Genomic DNA, 20,277 nt, shown 5'->3' on the forward strand with positions numbered 1-20,277 from the left:
AAATAAATAAATAGGGTCGAACGTGCTCATAAACAGGAAGTAATAATGTGTGCATCTTTAAAAAAAATGTAAGAATATTTCCTTTATTTTATATTTCCACATTTTAGACCATAAAACATTTTTTGTTACATACAGCAAACATCTCCTCACTATCTACTTGCTGCCTGTCTGCTGATCAGACTGTAAAAAAATTAGATCTCTGTAGACAGCCTAGGCTCCACAAACTGCAATAAAAACCAAGTGGCCAAGCCTACAACCAGAAATGATAACAAAGTGTTCCAGCCAATAAACGACAAGAAGGATTTGGGGGTGGGGGTTGGGCGCGTTCATGAAAGCACGGAAGGGAGGCGGAGGGGGAGGAGTTAGCTATGCTCCGTTTGTTTGAAAACAGTTCAAACATCAACAAAATGTGACGTCGCACAGATTCGCTTAGAATGCCTTTAAATATAATTTTTGTCATATAAAGTTTTGAGAAATAATAATGTTTTTTCCACTGTTGCTTATTTAGACTGTTAGTGCGGTTAAAAGTGTGTTTGGCGCATTTACCGCAGAGTTTATTTCAGTAATATTGCTGTTTATCCGGTAATAATAATACAATTTGCATGTCAATCCTGCTTCCTTCTCTGTTTATTCATTTCATTATGCTGTTATGTTAAGTTATGTGTGGATATTTGTAATGATATAATTGTCATTATATGAATACACTCATCTAATATTCAAATCATATGCAGAATAGTGTGTGCATCTTTGAATAATTGTAAGAATACAGCTTTGAAATTAATTTTTATCATAAAGTTTTGAGAAATAATAATGTTGTGAGGATATTTATTGCCATGTGAGACGTTTATTGCCGTTGAATACTTGCGGTTACTTCCACCAGACGGTGTTGCTAATATAACTCGCAATGTATAACTATTATCAGACCGGCCCTCGCGGGCTCATAACACTACCAGCCCACAGGAAAAGCCCAGACTCTCCCTATAGCTACTCCGCTACTGGCTGTAGGGAAGTGAGAAGCTCTTCTCGCGACCAGATGTGACGTGCCTCACTCAGCATCCAGGATTTGAGGCATGCTGCCTGAATCTGTATCTGTCTATCTATATATTTAGTCTATCTATATATATGTATTTATTTATAATCTGCATACTGAATACTGAATACTGTAGTCTATTACTCAGCTTTGGTAAATGCTCTCCCCAAGGTGACGTAATGCAATGCGTTGTGGGGGAAAGGAGAATCGTTGCAAACCGTTGTAAGATAGTACACTTTTTCGTACAACCCCAAAACAGAAAAAGTTGGGACACAGTAGAAATTGTGAGTAAAAAAGGAATGGAATAATTTACAAATCTCATAAACTTATATTTTATTCACAGTAGAATATAGATAACATATCAAATGTTGAAAGTAAGATATTTTGAAATGTCATGCCAAATATTGCCTCATTTTGGATTTCATGAGAGCTACACATTCCAAAAAAAGTTGGGACAGGTAGCAATAAGAGGCCAGAAAATTTAAATGTACATATAAGGAACAGTTGAAAGACCAATTTGCAACTTATAAGGTCAATTGGCAACATAATTGGGTATAAAAAGAGCCTCTCAGAGTGGCAGTGTCTCTCAGAGGTCAAGATGGGCAGAGAATCACCAATTCCCCCAATACTGCGGCGAAAAATAGTTTCCCGAGTTTCTCAGAGAAAAATTGCAAAGAGATTGAAGTTATCATCATCTGCAGTGCATAATATCATTCAAAGATTCTGAGAATCTGGAACAATCTCTGTGCGTAAGGGTCAAGACCGGAAAACCATACTTGATGCCCGTGATCTTCGGGCCCTAAGACAGCACTGCATCACATACAAGAATGCTACTGTAATGGAAATCATAACATGGGCTCAGGAATACTTCCAGAAAACATTGTCAGTGAACACAATCCACCGTGTCTTTCGCTGTTGCCAGCTAAAACTCTATAGGTCAAAAAGAAGCCATCTAAACATGATCCAGAAGCATAGGCGTTTTCTCTGGGCAAGACTCATTTAAAATGGACTTTGGCAAAGTGCAAAACTGTTCTGTGGTCCAACGAATCAAAATTTGAAATTCTTTTTGAAAAACTGGGATGCCATTTCATCAGGACTAAAGAGGACAAGGACGACCCAAGTTGTTATTAGCGATCTTTTCAGAAGCCTGCATCTCTGATGGTTTGGGGTTGCATGAGTGCATGTGGCATGGGCAGCTTAAACATCTGGAAAGGCACCATCAATGCTGAAAGGTTTATCCAAGTTCTAGATACATATGATCCCATTCAGACGTCGTCTCTTTCAGGGAAGACCTTGCATTTTCCAACATGACAAATGCCAGACCACATACTGCATCAATTACAACGTCAAGACTGTATAGAAGAAGGATCTAAGTACTGAAATGGCCAGCCTGCAGTCCAGATCTTTCACCCATAGAAAACATTTGGTGCATCATAAAGAGGAAGATGCGACAAAGAAGACCTAAGACAGATAAGCAACTAGAAGACTGTATTAGACAAGAATAGTACAACATTCCTATTCCTTAACATTGGTCCTCCTCCAGCTTTTCCTTATATGTACATTTAACTTTTCTGGCCTCTTATTGCTACCCGCCCCAACCTTCCCCGGAATGTGCAGCTCCCACGAGATCCAAAATGAACCAATATTTGGCATGACATTTCAAAATGTATCACTTTCAACATTTGATTTGTTATCTATATTCTACTGTGAATAAAATACAAGTTCATGAGATTTGTAAATTATTCTATTCCTTTTTTACTCACAATTTCTACTGTGTCCCAACTTTTTCTGTTTTGGGGTTGTATTATATTCCGTTTTGTTATACCCAACAACATAAAATACAACGAATAACAGTTTAAATGTTTATTACCAACAAGCAAATTGCACAAATTCGTTGAAAAATTTAAGCCAATGTCAGCAGACTCCCCAGGGGTTGAAACAAACCCCTAGGAGAAAAACCCAGGGGGAAAAGTCCTAGGAGGGAAAACAAAACCCTTGAGAGAGAGCCAGACATAGCTGATTCTACAGAGGATATATTATATAATAAGCACGATTTTGTTAAATTTTATGGGAATTAAAACATATAATAGCCTATAGCATTCATTCATGCATGCACTTCATGGAGGATAATTCAAGGAATCTAAAAGTTCAATTAAAATTAAATGATACTCAATTTTTATGATTCATTTGGTTTTGTGAATGGATATACAGTTGTGTACATGGGCTTTGTTGCAGAATGGCAAACATAGAAGAGGAATGATGTTTCATCAGGCTTTTAAAACTTTTGGATAATAAGAATAGCAGCATGACAATTTATGTAAAAGTTTCAAAGATTTCATAGTAGGCCTATTTGGTATGTACTCCTTTGATTTAAAGGCAGGGTATATTTTTTCAAGAAAAACATATATTAATATATTAAAAAAGACAGTCTTAGCAGAACGCAGAACACTCTGAATGGAGGATGGGATCTTATGCTTTTAAAACAAGCTTGGAATGGCCAGTATCTACAGCCACAGCCTACATTACTCTTAATGACGTAATCCACTTAAGTTGGCATTACGCTGCAAAGGTTTTGCAAAAGTTTTTACTCTGAAAAATTGTATTTACTGTATCTGACTCCAAGCCGGATCTGCACAGGATCCGGGTTGAAGTCAGTGAATCAGGTGGCTCCGGCCTTGAGTCGTCTGCTGTCTGGGTATTTTTATAATAATGATTAGCATTCAAACTTGTTATACTGATGTTTTAGAATTGTAAATTAACCTCACTGGAATTAAACAAATATGGCACATTAACAGACAGTAATAAAAAGCAGAAGTGATTTCTGACCTTTGGAAACAGACAGAGTTTTAATCATAGATTGTTTCCTATTAAGGCAAAACTGCATCCTGACTCCCTTTCCAGCCTTTTGAAGACAGCTGCAGTAACTACGACAAGGATGAAACCACATCTGAAATACATTTTGCAATACTAGGTCATTTACTAAAACCACATGTCCAGAGATCAGTCTTGGTATAAATCCTGCATTTTTCATTCTTCTCTGCCTTTTCTGTTGAAATGCACAACAAAGTAATTTGCATTTAATTTCTTTCCGGTGTTAACAAGAAGTCAAAGTTTACAGACATCTGAACAAAGTTTTGTATTGAAACATTGCATCAATCTGAGGTTATGTAGTTGGCTTACTGATGGCCGGTTTTGATTGACCAAAAGTTGTTAGTCGGTCTGTTGATGTGGTTTATTGTTACTGGAAAACTTGAGTCACGGTAACAAAATGTTGTCTTAAGGAAGGCACGAGTTTTAGACCACAAACGAAGACATCCTGAACATTTTAGAGAACCATTCTAAATGTTAAAACCTATCACAACAAAGTTAGAAATGTCTCAGTCAGCATTCAGCATTTGGCTGAATATAGTTGCCATGGATATGCCATCAATTAAGAGCAACACTGTACAATCCATTTGACAGCTGAAACACAGGAGCTTTGTTAAGTGTTCATTTTTCAAACTGTAACCATATTAGAATTGCACGTCTATGGCTGACACTCTTCACAAAACACTGCAAAGGTAAAATTGGACATAAAACAACAATTACCTGTATTTTGGCAGTAGTGACTGAAGATGAACACATTGCAATTATCTCTGACGTTTCATTGTACTCATCCATGCAATTGTTTCCAGAGCTGGTTTGTTGTTTTTTACATAGACCATAGCCCATAAATCATCTTCAACATGGCATTGAAACTGAAGTTGCAGTCATTGTTATATAACATTCCTGACAGGATTAACATGAGAAACTTGAGATAGCAAAATTAATACTGCTATTAATCATAAAAATTTTAGGATAGGCATGTCGTAGTACTGAATAATTTATCTTGGCCATTATGTATGAAATCTGTCATGGCTTTCTTTATTTCTTGGTACTCATGTGCCAGTCTATGGGCCTGAATACTGCCTAATTTTGATCTCTCGATCATTTCTCAAAAGTGCACGTGATTCACACAGAAAACGTGCACATAGATGTGAAATCTATAAATCCCACATGATCTTGAAATTGTGCACAGCTAAATAGTTTCAAATTTCGCATTTGAACTAATGACTAATTAATGTCATTCACATTTGATAAAGCATCTGTCAATGTTTAAATCTTTTCGAGCAGCAAGATTGGCTTATATTTTTGTAGCAATCGAACAAGCAAAAGTGCGGATTGGGTCAAAAAAGGACAAACCCAGCTGTTGGGTTTACTGTAAAAACATTCCTTGTTGCACTTACATTTTTTTAAGTTTAATAAACTTGAATTTACAATTCATTTCAACTTTCTTAAAGGGACATTCCTTTTTTTTTTTTTTTTGAAGATATATGCTTATTTTCCAGCTCCCCTAGAGTTAAACATTTGATTCCTACCATTTTGGAATCCATTCAGCTGATCGCTGGGTCTGGCGCTAGCAATTTTAGCATAGCTTAGCACAATCCATTGAATCTGATTAGACCATTAGCATCGTGCTAAAATTAACCAAAGACTCTTCTTTAGTTACATCGCGTACTAAGACAGACAGAAAATTAAAAGTTGGATTTTCTAGGCAGATATGGTTAGTAACTATACTCTCATTCTGGCGTAATAATCAAAGACTTTGCTGATGTAACATGGCTGCAGCAGGCGCAGTGATATTAAGCACTGGCCGAAAATAGTCCCCTGCCATTGAAAGTAACCAAGGAGACAATTTTTTTGGGCAGTGCGTAATATCACTACGCCTGCTGCAGCCATGTTACATATTACAAGTCACTGATTATTACGCCAGTTTGAGAGTATAGTCCTAGCCATATCTGCATAGAAAATTGCAGCTTTTAATTTTCTGTCGGTCTTACTACACGATGTAACTACAGAAGAAGTTTTAAAAAGGAAAAATATCGAAACTCTTTGGTTATTTTTTAGCACAATGCTAATGGTCTAATCAGATTCAATGGATTGTGCTAAGCTATACTAAAAGTGCTAGCGCCAGACCTGGAGATCAGCTGAATGGATTTCAAAACGGTAAAAATCAAATGTTTAACTCTATAGGAGAGCTGGAAAATGAGCATATATATACTAGTGAGGAATTGCTATAGGTTATAAAAATAATGTAAGAAAGTGATTAACCCAGAAAGTGTTTATGTATTTGGTTAAAAATAACCTAACATTTTTTTGTTTAAATATTACTTAAACATACCAGCAGAACTGTATTCTTCTAGACTGAAGTACAGTAGTTAGTATTTCAGTACCTATAAGATGTTCAAATCCTTGCTGTTGTGAAGTTTGACTGTTTTGTGTATTGGTCTGTTTGAGACTAGTTACCACAACAATCACTTTTGTTTATTCCCCTTTAACATTTTGCAGTCACCTTTTAAATGGTAAAACAAGGATTTGGGTAGGGACGTCGGCACTTTTAATTCATTAACTTGTTAACATCTCTGTAACATTAGCTTTGTTAAATGCATTATAAATTGATTACAAAGACATTGCAAGCATTGCAATCTAGAACAATGTTATAAAAAATGCAACCTGAATTCTCGTATGAGTAATAGTGTGTTGATGCTGTTACCATGACAATCAAGATGTTCAAATTCGATTAACTAGCATAAAATGGGTTCGATTAGTTAAAATAACATGGTGTGTGCAGAAGACAGACACTTAGCGCTTTATTTTATATTTGTGCTAGAATTTTATGTACAAAATGATTGCCAACAATAAAAACAGAACAAAAACAGAACTGAGCAACAGTGAAACCAAACCAGTGCTACACCAACACAAGATCATTTCAATAACAGTGAAGATGTCTGAGTACTTTAACTGGTGGCGTGTACTGCAGTAGAAAGCTGTGGACTAAAATCTTTGCAAGGTTTGCAAAAAAATAATTCCTTCACCAGCAACATTAACAGCGCTATACATCATAACAGTAAAGGGTTGGGTGATTTATACCTATAACATTCCAGCTTGATCTCATGAGAATTCGTACGTATTTTAGGAATTGTACAAAAACATACGATTACCCTTTACCCCATCCCTAACTCTATCGTCACTGGGGCAAAAGCAAATCGTACAAAAATGTACGAATGTGGTCGCCGAATTAATACGAATCCCCCTTGTAAAATATGAACAAATTGCCATGAGATAGTTTTGAACAAATTCCTGTAACAATGAAAATAAAAAAATTTAAACGTTTTTATCAGCATTGTTGATGTTACACTCAAAATATGTTGGGTTGTTTTAACACAAAGTTGGGTCAAATATAAACCCAATAGTTGGGTTAATTTCAATCCAAATGCTGGGTTGTTTCTACCCAATTTATAACCCAACAGTTGGGTTTGTCTATTTTTGACCGAACTGTGGGTTGAAAAACAATTAAGCATTTTTTTAGTGTGTATGCTAAAACTTTACATGATAGATAAACATATAGATTGATTTACGGTGGAAGAAGTATTTTATGTCTATGTGTATACTATTAAAAATACCCTTTAATTACATAATTTGGGACTGGAGAAATTGGTTATGAAATGGCTTAAACAGTGTAATAAATGAAATGAATATATTTATATAGACTGTTTTACTTGATGGACTGTTGAGTATTAAATGATTAGTCAATTTTTTTTTAAATCCAGATAATTTACTCACCACCATGCCATCCAAAATGTTGATGTCCCTCCTTCAGTCGAGAAGAAATTATGTTTTTTGAGGAAAACATTCCAGGATTTTTCTCATTTTAATGGACTTATATAGACCCCAACACTTAACAGTTCCAATGCAGCCCAAAATTGCAGCCTCAAAGGACTCCAAACGATCCCAATGAGTCACAAGGGTCCCATCCAGCGAAACGACTGTCATTTTCAGCAAGAAAAACAAAAATGTGCACCCCCAAACCACAACTTCTCGTCTTCCTATACGTGATGACGTATTACGTGAGGTCGCGCTGGCGTCACACGACCGGAGGAAGACGAGAAGTTGTGCTTCAAAAGTTCACATTTTCATTTCTCTCGCCAAAAATGACAATCGTTTCGCTAGACAAGACCCCCATGCCTTGTTTGAGATCATTTAGAGTCCTTTGAAACTGCAACTCCAAACGGCATCAAAACTGTTAAGTGTTGGGGTCCATTAAAATGAGAAAAATACTGTAATGATTTCTTTAAAAAACATAATTTCTTCTCGACTGAACAAAGAAAGACATCAACATTTTGGATGACATGGTAGTGAGTAAACCATCTGGATTTTTTTTAAATTGACTTAATCCTTTAACTCAGTAGCAATGATTTAATAGATTTATACACTATTGTACAAAGAGCTTGATTGATTAGTTTATGGACACCGTGTGGTCACATCATTTCTTGGTATGACTGCAACCAAAGCACATTGCAAAACAAAAAACTGCTTTATATTGAAATCTGGATGATTCGCATGAACTGATGACAAATATATCTATAGAAATAGTTTTCGTTTTAAGTATGATATGCGCTCTGTACAAATGTTTTACCAAAAGGCTGTGAACATAATGGAGTACTGCTGCAACTAGTGTATATTATATTTTTGTAAGCATAATTAAAAAAGAAAGATCAACAATCAATTTCAGATGAACTCTGATCATTTCACAACATATTATGAACAGTTACATGTTTGGATATATATATATATATACAAAAGTGATCAGTTGGTTTCTACTGTATAATTTGCTATCTCTTTCGTTAAGCGGCACAAACCCAAGACAAAACACTTTGAATACTGATCTATAAAAATACATGAGAAATATATAATGTATATAAACACTGAAAAATAAAACAATATTTTGGGTTGCCTGGATGTGCAAGTTCATAAAGTGAGTGGGAACTCTAGAAGACATTCTCGAAAGCAGGGCATTTGTGGCTTTTGAGTTTTTTCATGGTCTTTCTGAACTCTTTGCTAGATTTGTCCCATTTGTGAATGCCGGTGAGAAGGTATTGTTTGTCCACCTTGCGCCCCATGATCAGATACGAGTTTCCGAGATTTTCTAGCTGCGCGCAGGGGCAGTCAGCTCCGTTCTTCAGGTTTAGACTAAATTTCTTCATGTCTTTCTTCCTCAGAGTGCCCACCTTTAGGATTTTCTTCTTCTTCTGCAGGATTACCTTGCGATCCGTGCCCTCACGTTTAACCTCCTTGATCTTGGACTTTATGACTGAGGATAAAGAAAAAAGAGAAAAGTGCCATCAGCTCAATGTTGTTCAATCACGGCCATAACATCTGTCAGGGTGTATATACAACAGCCTCTATATACGTAGTTGCCTGTAATAGCACTATGAGATTTTCAGCTACTGCATATATGTTTTGGTCTATCATATTGCAAATCTTTATATATACTTGCTTGTACTTGTATCCTGACATTGCAAAGTTAAGACAGCTTTCTAATCTACACAAAGTCATCTTATCCCCCAGGCCATGTGCTGGGATCAGAGAGGCCATGAGAGGTTTGGGTTGCAAGAGGGTATCGCTGGCAGGTCCCAAACGTCCAACCCCATAAAAGAGAGATTAGAGTGCTAAGTAACGTAGGGGGCAAAGGAGAGATGAAGGAATGGAGAAAAAATGAGGAGGTGTAATCAATATCAGGCCTTTCTTTCCTGCCAATGGTCTCAGGGCAAACCCATAATGACAGTGGTCTCTATGTCACAAACTCTGTCAAGTTCAAGTAAGAACTTCGGTATCCATGCAAACCAAATCTTTTGGAGTGTGCTTTTCCCAGGGGGCAAGAATGTCCCAAATTGCTGCTTCGGTGCCCTCTGCCCCACCAGACGTAACTGGATCCCGTAGGTTTTGTTTCTTTGAGTACCTCTGTTATAAGCTTAAGGCAATTAGTCAAGGGTCAAAATTTTGCAAGATGGACATATTGGCTGCGGATGAAAAGTCTCTGTGGTCTCAACTGGTCATTCATCAAACATCAAAAACGGCAATGTAAAATGTAGTACCGCTTCATATTACCTGAAGAAGTGCAGTTGGATTGTAAAGCCTATGCTAAAAAGTTTTCATAGTAATTATTCACTTGAGGAACTCCGACCATTTTGTTTTAATCTTACTTCACATTCTTAGATTTGTCTTAATCTGTCTGTAAACTCTTTTTAACCTTTTAATCGCTTAATTTCTTTAACCTTTCTATGAACAGGCTAAGCACAAGTCAACTACTGCACATGGTGGTCCTGCCAGCGTCCAAACTTCAATAGATGTTTCATCACACACCGCCTTCATTTCTTTCATGTTCTGGGTTTACAGTGAAGTTACTGTACAGCTTACATCAATAACCCACCGCTGAACTTCAGGAAGAATTTGGTCCAATTAGAATCCCGATTCCAAAAAGCAGACATCGGTATAGAGATTTGCGGCTAATTATGCTTTAACAACCTGATCGCTCTCTACTGGTTGTCAGTGAGCAGACCACAATGAAACTAAATCCTTCCCATATCCTGTTGAACCTTGACTTATATATCCTCTGCAGCCTGAAGCATGCAATGTAACGCTCCATCATTGCCCAAAAAAGTTGTGTTTGAAATCAAGACCCATATAGAGGCTGCTTTTAAGTCAGAACTTGTTAAGAGAAATGCTTTTCGCACCCAAAGACGGTAATTCAAAGAGCTGCATGATGAAATAGGTTGAATTTCAGTGAGAAACCCACAACCGATATCACACCCGTAATGAATGTTTCAGTACAACGACAGAGTCTTCCCGGTATTATAAGTGCACATGGAAGGGATTAAAGCCTGATCCAAAGTCTATAAAGGGGCTTAGTGTTTGATGAAATAAAAAAATTGCCTAAAGGTTAAAGAATTATCAAGTCAAACTAGAAAAAGTCCTACCTCCCACTACTGCTCTTTATTGATTCAAATCCAGCTTTAAGTACGCTGAACTCTTTTTGCACCTTTCTTTGAATTTACAGTAATCCTTACAAACGCAGAGACATGGGTACGGAGAAATACCTTTAGATGTGGCTTTACAGCCTATATTTACCCCAACGCCACACTTTCCGAATAATAAGAAAGCTATAGACAGTTTCAGCAGTAACAACATAAACAAGCGGCTGTCGTGGTCCACACGTAACTTCGGGTAAACTCCGCTAAGAATAAATAACAACAAAGTTCTTTAAACGTAGTTTATTTACATAACAAGCAAAATAACAACACATAGATTACCTAGGATACCAAAACATTTGTTATTTTCGACGAGGCATTTGTTCAAGAGATCAGTTTAGCAACTAGTCAGACCATTAAAAAAAACAAAAATAGTTAAATTTGATGTTTGCGTTAAACAATTAAACAATTGTAACCTGGCATTGGGGTTAGAGTTGGGTTTGGGTAAGGATGTAATTTTATGTAAATCTAACCCTAAATCGAAGTGAAAATGGTAAGAAAATAGGACAAAACAGTTGAGTAACCAATCCGTGAGAATGCCACAGAAAAGAAAGTCCGTGGTAGGGCCACGGAAAAATTCGGAGATCTTTGAAAATGCCACAGAAAAATTAGCAAAAAATTCTGTGACAATCCCACGAAGATTCTTGAGATCAGGTTGAATAAGACAGTATGGGTAAACAAGGGGGTTTTAACTCGGATAACACCTCTCAAATCGATCCATATCAGCAAAGTTAGTTTACAGACGTACTGCACATGTGCATGATGGTGAACGTGATTTCACCGAGTAAGATGTGATCCTGGAACAACACCATTGTTGGTCCTGGATCAACATTTTCATTAACCAATCAGATTGCAGGATTAGGATTAGTGTGTATGTTAGATTTAGGTTTAGAATTGGGTTAGGGGCTTTTCAGAAATACTCCTCAAACTATTATTTCACACTAATTTAAGGGTTCAAAAATGGTTAGGGTTTGAGTTAAGGGTAGGTTTGGGTATCTTTGATTAAAACGTTGATCCAGGATCAACAAAAAATGTTGATCCCGGATCACAACTTACTTGGGGAAATCACGGCGACCTGTGTGGGATAACGTACACGGTCACGTACAGAAGTGGAAGCAGTTGCAACATCACCAGCAACATATGTTTTGCAAACACGTCTAAGTTTAATTTTATGCTGCAATGCATTAAGCAGCGACCATAAAGTTATTTCTATGTACAGACCTGTTTCTAAACAACAAACCAAGCCGATAGTGTTTCAAGCTCGACAGCTTTGGTAAATATTTGATAAGCATGAATAAACAAAGAGAGCATATTTTCAAGATTAAATGATTCCTTTAGATGGAAAAGGCATTTGTGTTCAATTAGTTTGCGATAAACATTTCTTATAAAAACCTTTTAGCCTTTCGTCCCTGATCTTTGACCTGGCGTTTTATAAGAGACAGATCCACGGCTAAAATGGCTAATGATGCCATTAACTCAGTGGGAAGAATTTGGACTGGGACGATTTACAAACATGGCACCCGTGACCCCGGGTGAGCTCCGGTCAAAATGGTGCTATATGCAGTTTTAGTGCAGGAAAGTCTTTCACGGATCATTGACCGCAAGATAGACGGCAAACTAAGTGCGCTGATATCGGTTTGTTGAACAGGAGGGGAGAGCTGGGAAGGCCGTAAACCTCTATTTATGCTTTGTGTCTATCTTGTCAACATTCCTGCTGCTCAGGCGAATTCTAGTTATTCGTGTTTGTGTTACTCTGTTATGACACTGCTTTACATGACAGGTTAAGTCTTTGGAAATAACAATGTATTCCACAATTCCTTATTAATAATTAGGAAAAGTCAAATGGAGCTACACACAATGTTTAAGTTAACACATCTGTTTGAAATGTCTAAAATAAGGAAGCCATGTGCATTTGACCATGCTAACAGGATGGAGATACTTTTCTATACATTTGATAAATTACTTTAAAGGAGTATGAACCCTCATGCAATACCCTAGATGGGACATAGTACAGAGGTCACAGAGAGAATGACAGTGGGGTTGGTTTACATAAAGCTGCTCAGACTGCAGCTTTCCAAAAATAGTTTACTCATTTCAAATCATTGAATGAAGCTTTATGGTTTGTCAGAGGCTAACCCGAACCAGCTTTTGTTATGTTGTTCAGAAGCAAGCAGGAAGTCACTCCTGCACCGCTCCCCTTTTGTTGAGGCGACTCCCGCTGTGATTGGCCTTAATGGTTGCAGTTACAGGCTCATTTAACAGTCATTGTTGTTAACCATCTTTAAATCTAAATGTTCAGTCATGCTGAAAATCGAATAACAAGCAATGAAGACTATCTCGTTTAATAAACGTTTTAAAAGACCACCAATAGGATCTACTGTAGTACTGGCTGAAACAGCACAAAAATAATAAGAGATCACTTTTTGAAACTGTAAAAATAACTAAATAAAGAGAAATGTAGGTAGGGAACTCAGATTAAAAATGATATTCCTATTTTGATAAACCACTATGACAAAAGGGTAAACCTGTCAAACTTTGACCAGAGGTCAACCTCTGGGTTGTTGTCACATCCAGACAGGACAGCAAATATCCCAATTTAGAGCTGTTAGTAACAGTCAAATAAAGACTTTAGGGCCTCTGTGAATTACCTCAATTCATTAGTAAAACAGTTGTGGCTTCTCAAAGGGTAATTCAAGCCATGACAGAGATTTACAAGGGTTACAACATTCTGTTGCTGCTGTTCTAGTTATAAAACTATTGCAAGTGTGCATCTGGCAGTTAAAAATATGTGCAGAATAACAAAACGGTGATGCAGTCTCTCCAAAATTGGTAGAATAAAATTAAAATGCCCCATAATATGCATTAACACTGCGACACTTAACATTAATGTCTAAAGAGGGTCAACACAATGACAATGGCTAAAGGTTATGCAAACCAAACACCTTAGATTACACCCATCAAACCACAGAAAACCTTTGCAGCCTTTTGTATGGGACCGCTGGGAAGCTCATGAAATAGGTGAGCGGTTTGTGTTTGGCTGTTCTCTGAAACTAATAAATTTGAGTCCTGGCTCTCTTGGATATTTATGTCAACTTCACTTCCAGGATACAGAAGATGGGCTGCGGTCTTGGCACGTGCAGCCTGTGAGTGCAATTTAGCATGTGTATGTGTTTTTGTATATATGATGCATGTGTTGATGTTCTTACCAAATTCACTGGCACACACGTGTTCAAGAATAGCATCCGTTTTCATCTCATGGTCACAAGGAGGACAAACCGGAGAGTGTCCTGGAACAGAAAAGATGATATCAGTGGCTGTATGGAGAAATTCAAGACTGGCATCAACAACATCCAAAGTAATTGTGACCAAATGTTTTTCTTTTGTCTGTTTCAGAGTTTGGTCTCAATTTTTGTGTCTGACGCTTTGGAAAGTTCGCAATTGACATTAAATAGTGGGGATCTAATCACAGATAAGTGATTCTTTTCTTTCAAATTGAAAAGAAATTTCTTTTTAATTCTCTGCCTGTCAGGCTGTATTAAAAATATATGAATGTTTCTTTCTTTACTTGCTTTGAAACACATGTGCATAAACTACAGTTATTTATGCAGGTTGAAAAGAGGCACAGGACAACTAAGGTCAACATCCCCAAAACTGGGGCTGACTGTAATTAAAACAAGCATTGTGTCGAAGATGCCCCCTATAGTCATGGATTCTGGGTAATTAACCCTTGAATGTCAAGTCTATTTTTTAATAAAAAAAAAGTTTGATGAAAAGCCATTGAAATTCAAAATGGTAATCATTTAAGCATTTATTTTAAAGCCATTTAAATGGCTTCCCTTGATGATATCAGCAGTAAAGTGAAAGTTTCGATTTATTGTGGCTCTTGTAGAGTGTCACTTTCTCCACATGCATTATTAGCATGGAATCTCAAGAAAACGTTGAACAAATGGTTTGGGTTTAACCCCTTGTAGAGAGGAGGAAAAGAGATAATCTTTTCTTCTCTTAACCCAACACTGCTTGAAGCTAACAATGTGTTGATAAAAGAGAGGATCTAATTTATCTTTATCTGGTACCAAGTGATAACAGCTGATTGAGTTTTAATAGGGTCTTGATAGGGTATTAAAGTTTAACATGCTTGGCATGCCACAATCATTGTGATTTTTTTTTACAAACAGTTTTGTGTTACAAACAAAATCAGCCATTGTCTGATGGCTTACATTGTGGGGTATGATGTTTTGGAAAATACTTTTTCAAACTAAAACACCATGTTGTAACTTTGGAAATGGAAATCCCCTCATAATTTATGAGCCATCTACATAAGTATACATAACTATAGGGCTTAACTCTTTCCATAGGAAACTTTGACTGAAGCCAGATGCCTTGACTTACCTGGTAATACGCTCCACATGACCAGAATACACTAATCAGAAATATTGAATGTAAATATTCTTAATGTAAAAAAAAAATGCAGCATGAAGTTAAAACAACTTGGTTTTGCAAGTCAATTCAACCTACTATTTTAGGTTTTGACCTGTTACAAGTTGAATCTGTTTAACTTAATTTGTTAAGCTAAAGTAACATAAAAATATATGTTGATTTGACAAAAATGCTGTTTTTTTACAATGAGAGAATCACTGTAAAAAATTGCTGTAATTATGCAGCTGGTTGCCAGTAATTTACTGTAAAAGATAAAGACTGAAAATGTTTCATGTTAATTCAACTTTGAACAAACTGTTGCCAGTAAATAACATAAATGTAAAATCCACAGTAAGTTACTGGCAGCTAGCTCCCAGTAATACCCAGTAATACTGTAATTTCTATAGAAATTATTTTACAGTGAAGATTTTTTGTTTGTTTGTTGAGCTAACGAATGTGTGACTTTACATGGATTGCATGACGATTGATAATATACATTTTCTGCTTAGGTGCCATTGTTAAATAAAAGCAGCTGCTCAAATCTCTCTTTTTTTGGGCTAAAAGAATTATCTCCCTGAATTACCTTATGAAAAGCTGTGTGAACAATCACAGCAATGCAGCACAGCAGGGAGGGTTGGCAGGATTTTTGATGTTGCATTGAAATAGAATGACATTTACAGAATACTCAGAAATACAGTAATGCATTGCAAGTTGCAGCCTACCTACCGTATCTTTTAATAAAAAAGAAACAAAACTATTTATCCAAACTATCTATGCAAAATATGACCAAATAAATAGATATGTAATGGTCTCCATTGTTGGAACAAACCCAAGTCTTGTTCTGGAACTCATTTAACTCTGAAATCAATTGCTACCAGCTGTTAAACAAGAAAATACTTCAAAATTATTCAGAGGGTCTCAATTCAGTGAACAAGTTATCTAGAGATGTTCCTGAAATAAAAGAATAGGCAGAAAACCATAAGGTAATTTGAGACCCCCAGGAGCAGCAAAAGGTGGGATAGCTCTAGCCGAAAACCCCCAAATGGGCACTGGTCCCTGAAAAAACATTGCAACTGCCTTTAAAAGTTAAGGTGTTACTTCTTACACACAGCAAAAGGTGAAAGGTTGTAAAATGGGTAAAGTAATACTAAATGTATACAGTGTACATTGTAGCAATCAATAGAACATTACAATGCTTAAAAATGTTAAAATACTTTCATCATCTGAAATATACGGATATTACCCTGAAAATGTATTTGTAAAAGCCAATTACCTATTCGACTGACTTTTTTCACATCAGACTCTGCATTTTGTTTAAAAACCACAGTGTAAACCACAATATGTTTATGTCCTATCAAATAATGCACAATTAGGAAATTTGGACCTACCAGTAGGTTTGGAGGTATCTGTTGTATTGGGTGCACTGATGCACACATCATCCTGGGGAAACTTCTCGCAGGTGAGCATCTCGGGCCAGGGGAACCCAAACGCCTCCATGATTGGGGTGCAGCCATCACGCACATTTTCACAGAGCCACCGGCATGGGTAGATGGGCCTTTCAAGGCATACAGGGGCAAAGAGGGCACACAGAAACACCTGTGTGTTCGGGTGGCAATTTTTGTGCACGAGGGGCACCCAGCTCCCCGCCTGCTGCTTGACCTCAGCCATAGTCTCGTGCTCCAGTAAGTTGGGCAGAAGCATCTTATCGTATCCCACTTTGTGACAAAGCCTCAGGTCATCCGGGATGTCCACACACTGTGGAGGCTTGTTATAAAAAGTGTCACCGCCGGGAAAATTTGGATTCCAGCCTGGGTAGTCATACTCGGATGTCTGGCTCAGTGAGACCAGTGGCAGTACCAAAGTGATGATTCTCCAAAGAAACAAAGATGCAAGTGAATTCATTGTGAATTCCTGTTCAGGATTCCCAGTCAAAGAAGCCCCCAAAAGTGGTGAGCCTTGAGTGAAATGCAGTCCTCTTTGTCTAAAAACAGGGAATGCAAGCCAAATACCTCTGAATTTATAAGATTTTCAAGTCAAAGTTTTAAAGTTGTGGAAACTCCACCTCTGAAAGTCCGTAACTGCTGCTGACTCACACGGCTCGCTGCCAATGCGGACTGGAGCTGCTTGAAATGCGCTGCGCTGAGAGGCACGAGGAGATTGAGACCGCCTCGCCGACCAATAGGAAACGTTCTGCACCTTTTGGTTCTCGTGTGTCAATCAAAGTATTCACGACCCTATGAATGAGCCAACATCCCCGCCTCTCTCTCTGTGGAAACAGATCCTAATAACTTCATTTCGATAACGTTATTCAAGCCATTGAAATTCATGAGTAAACCCGATGCTCATGCAGAATTACATTAAGCTTATTCTCATAAACTGCCTTGAGTAAAACCTATCTACATTACCACGAAATTACCCGTTTTTTTATTGCGTCTCGATTGTAAAGATAATTTATCCTACATGGAATGTAATCTTCTCAATACACGTAAATCTAAAGACCATCGTAAGCATTACTTTTGAATGAAGCACGCGCAGTGTATTTCATTAGATGACGCGTTATATTATGAGGTGCCCTGTGTTCGTGCTTCAACGACTCAATAAAATGAAGGTGTGAAATGGTCCGACACAGGTTAAACTCTCCTGCACGCAGTTGTTTTGCTAATCACATTGGCGAGATAATGAAGTGGACAGCTCAAAGATCATTAGGCTACCACAAAAAAACAACACAACGTCATTACAATGCATTTAAATACTGCGGAAAATCTGCATATTGCGTTAACTCGTTTAAATTTACAGACATGGTGATAATAGAGTTGTGACCCAATTTTTTATTTTTTTGTGATTCCTTTTAACATTAAATCGTCCTACATAATGTAAAGAACATTCTGTGATTATATAACGTTGATATATTTAATATTGACTGAGTAAAGTCATGATTTTTTAAATCCAATTTAATAAATGCCTCACATTGTCATTTTATATTAAAGGGACAGTTCACCCAAAAAAAAAAAAAAAAAAATCACCTTCATGTCTTTCAAAACCAATATGAGTGTTAATTCTGTGGAACACAAAGAAATAATTTTCAAAAAATCTTTGTATGTGTGTTCTGCAGAAGAAAAACTCATACAGGTTTGGAATGACATGATGTTTAGTAAATGATTAAATATTTTCATTGTTGGATGAACTTTCTGCTCTGTGCAAAGCAAATTGACTAAAAGTATTCAATCAAGAACATATATATATACTTGATGTTATCTGATGACTTTGAGGGATGCATTGATATGTCCTGTACTCCAAGTATTTTAAAATCACAGGCTTCTAAAGACATTCATTTATATAGCATAAAACACAACACAAACACACTCCTATTCATTTGTGCTTACAGCATAAAAAATGTTTATATGAACTTGTCATGAGAATACAGCTAAACATGTCAACTGAGAATGCACATCATTTGTGCAAAGTTAAACAACGTGACATGGCCTACATGAGCGTGAACAGATACGAATGATAAAAGGCTGAAAAGCAACACTTCTAGGAAAAGGGAGGGCTGCTTATCTGAAGCCCTCAACAAGCATCAGCTAAAGCATTTTCTGCCAGCACCTTTCCAGAGAATTTCTTGGCCGACCGGCTGACCGGAGAGTTTACAGAGACTCTTAAGCTGAATAAATGAATGCCTTTTCTATTTGTATAGCTTCTGGAATAGAGGGGAAAAGACTTGATCAAGCTAATATCACACTGTGAGGTGCCCGCATGAATGCTAATTGAATGGCTGTGAGGGGAAAAGTGACCCAACAGTAGGCCTCTTAACATAACATTTAAACTAACAAAGCAAAACTGTGCTAGTTGTATGGACTGCCCATTGGACCTTATGCAAAGTGGTTTCCTCGGCCACAATGGAGATCATTATCAGTAAAATGCGCATTCGGGTATACGAAAGGTCTAATCTTATACTAACCTCAGCACCTAAACACAGCAACTTTTCCTGATTTTAACGAGAATAGATAGCTAAATGCAGGAATGTGATCCTGCATAATGGGAGGTCTTTGTCTCTGGTCCTAAAGTTCCACACCCATGTGTGAAAAAATAAGACTTTTTAATGAAGTTTCTCAACAAATCGCATCAATACTGATTAAACAACTGTTAAGTGGATTTGCAAGGAACCTATGTGGCGTGGTTTTCCAAACAAATATGGGAAATAATATGCATACCACTCGTTTATTCATGCATTATTCGACTTTGATATAATTGAAGACTAAGACCTAATTAAAAATAATGTTGTCCTAACACCTCCTGGGGATTTCACAAGGCTGTAGACTTCATTTGACACCAACGTGTGAGTGCTTGTCTGCACGTGTTGCAAAACCAATTACTGTAAATAACATTAAGAGATAACAGAACTTTCATGTTAGGATGAGGAAATAGATCTAATGATGTTTTTAGAGACTTTTGCATATCGAATGTCAAGTTAGAGCACACTGTAAGAAAACTCATTTAAGATGACATTTAAACATACATTCGGATTCTGGGCTACTTGCATCAAACTAAGTTGGACTCATGAAATAGTTGCATAATCTTTGTTAAGACTTGTCAAAGTGCTATGAATTAGTAAAAGCAGAGTGTCGTGCACGTGCCTTTTGGGGATTGGCTACATTGTAAAGCTTTAATTTTACATTAGAAGCTAGATCTGAATTACAAATGAATTATAGCTATAACTCTGTCATCTTGATTTCCAAAAAAGATCATAGCAACCATTCTGTTCATAAACAAATAAGTACTTTATGAGTATAAGGGTTGGCAGAGGAAAACAACTGCATAAAAAAAGAATTCATGAGAGTTAAACTATACTCATAAAATCTTTAGTGAGGCTGTCAAGCCAAATATTTGAATCCTGTAAAGTGAGTTCATCCACTTTAAGATGATCTGGGTTATGTATATGTAAAC

The 20,277-nt window shown here is 37.0% G+C and overlaps 1 protein-coding gene across 1 annotated transcript; it reads right to left on the bottom strand.

The window, feature by feature from the left end:
* Positions 1-6,675: 6,675 nt before the first annotated feature.
* On the bottom strand, positions 6,676-17,473 carry sfrp1a (secreted frizzled-related protein 1a). The gene is made up of 3 exons (XM_055199206.2): positions 16,722-17,473; positions 14,124-14,204; positions 6,676-9,200 (listed from the first exon to the last, which is right to left on the bottom strand). The coding sequence occupies exons 1-3, from the start codon at positions 17,233-17,235 to the stop codon at positions 8,878-8,880; spliced, it is 918 nt and encodes a 305-aa protein (XP_055055181.2). The 5' UTR covers positions 17,236-17,473; the 3' UTR covers positions 6,676-8,877.
* Between the last annotated feature and the right edge of the window lie 2,804 nt (positions 17,474-20,277).

This window comes from Misgurnus anguillicaudatus, chromosome 22, assembly GCF_027580225.2.
Source record: "Misgurnus anguillicaudatus chromosome 22, ASM2758022v2, whole genome shotgun sequence".
Taxonomy (NCBI): Eukaryota; Metazoa; Chordata; class Actinopteri; order Cypriniformes; family Cobitidae; genus Misgurnus; species Misgurnus anguillicaudatus.

Excerpts from the sequence above, each read along its gene's own strand:
- sfrp1a (XM_055199206.2), bottom strand. The coding sequence starts at position 17,235 with ATGAATTCACTTGCATCTTTGTTTCTTTGGAGAATCATCACTTTGGTA. Across the intron at positions 14,205-16,721 it reads AGATACCTCCAAACCTACTG|GACACTCTCCGGTTTGTCCT; the intron begins GTAGGTCCAAAT and ends TTTCTGTTCCAG. Across the intron at positions 9,201-14,123 it reads CGTGTGTGCCAGTGAATTTG|TCATAAAGTCCAAGATCAAG; the intron begins GTAAGAACATCA and ends CTTTATCCTCAG.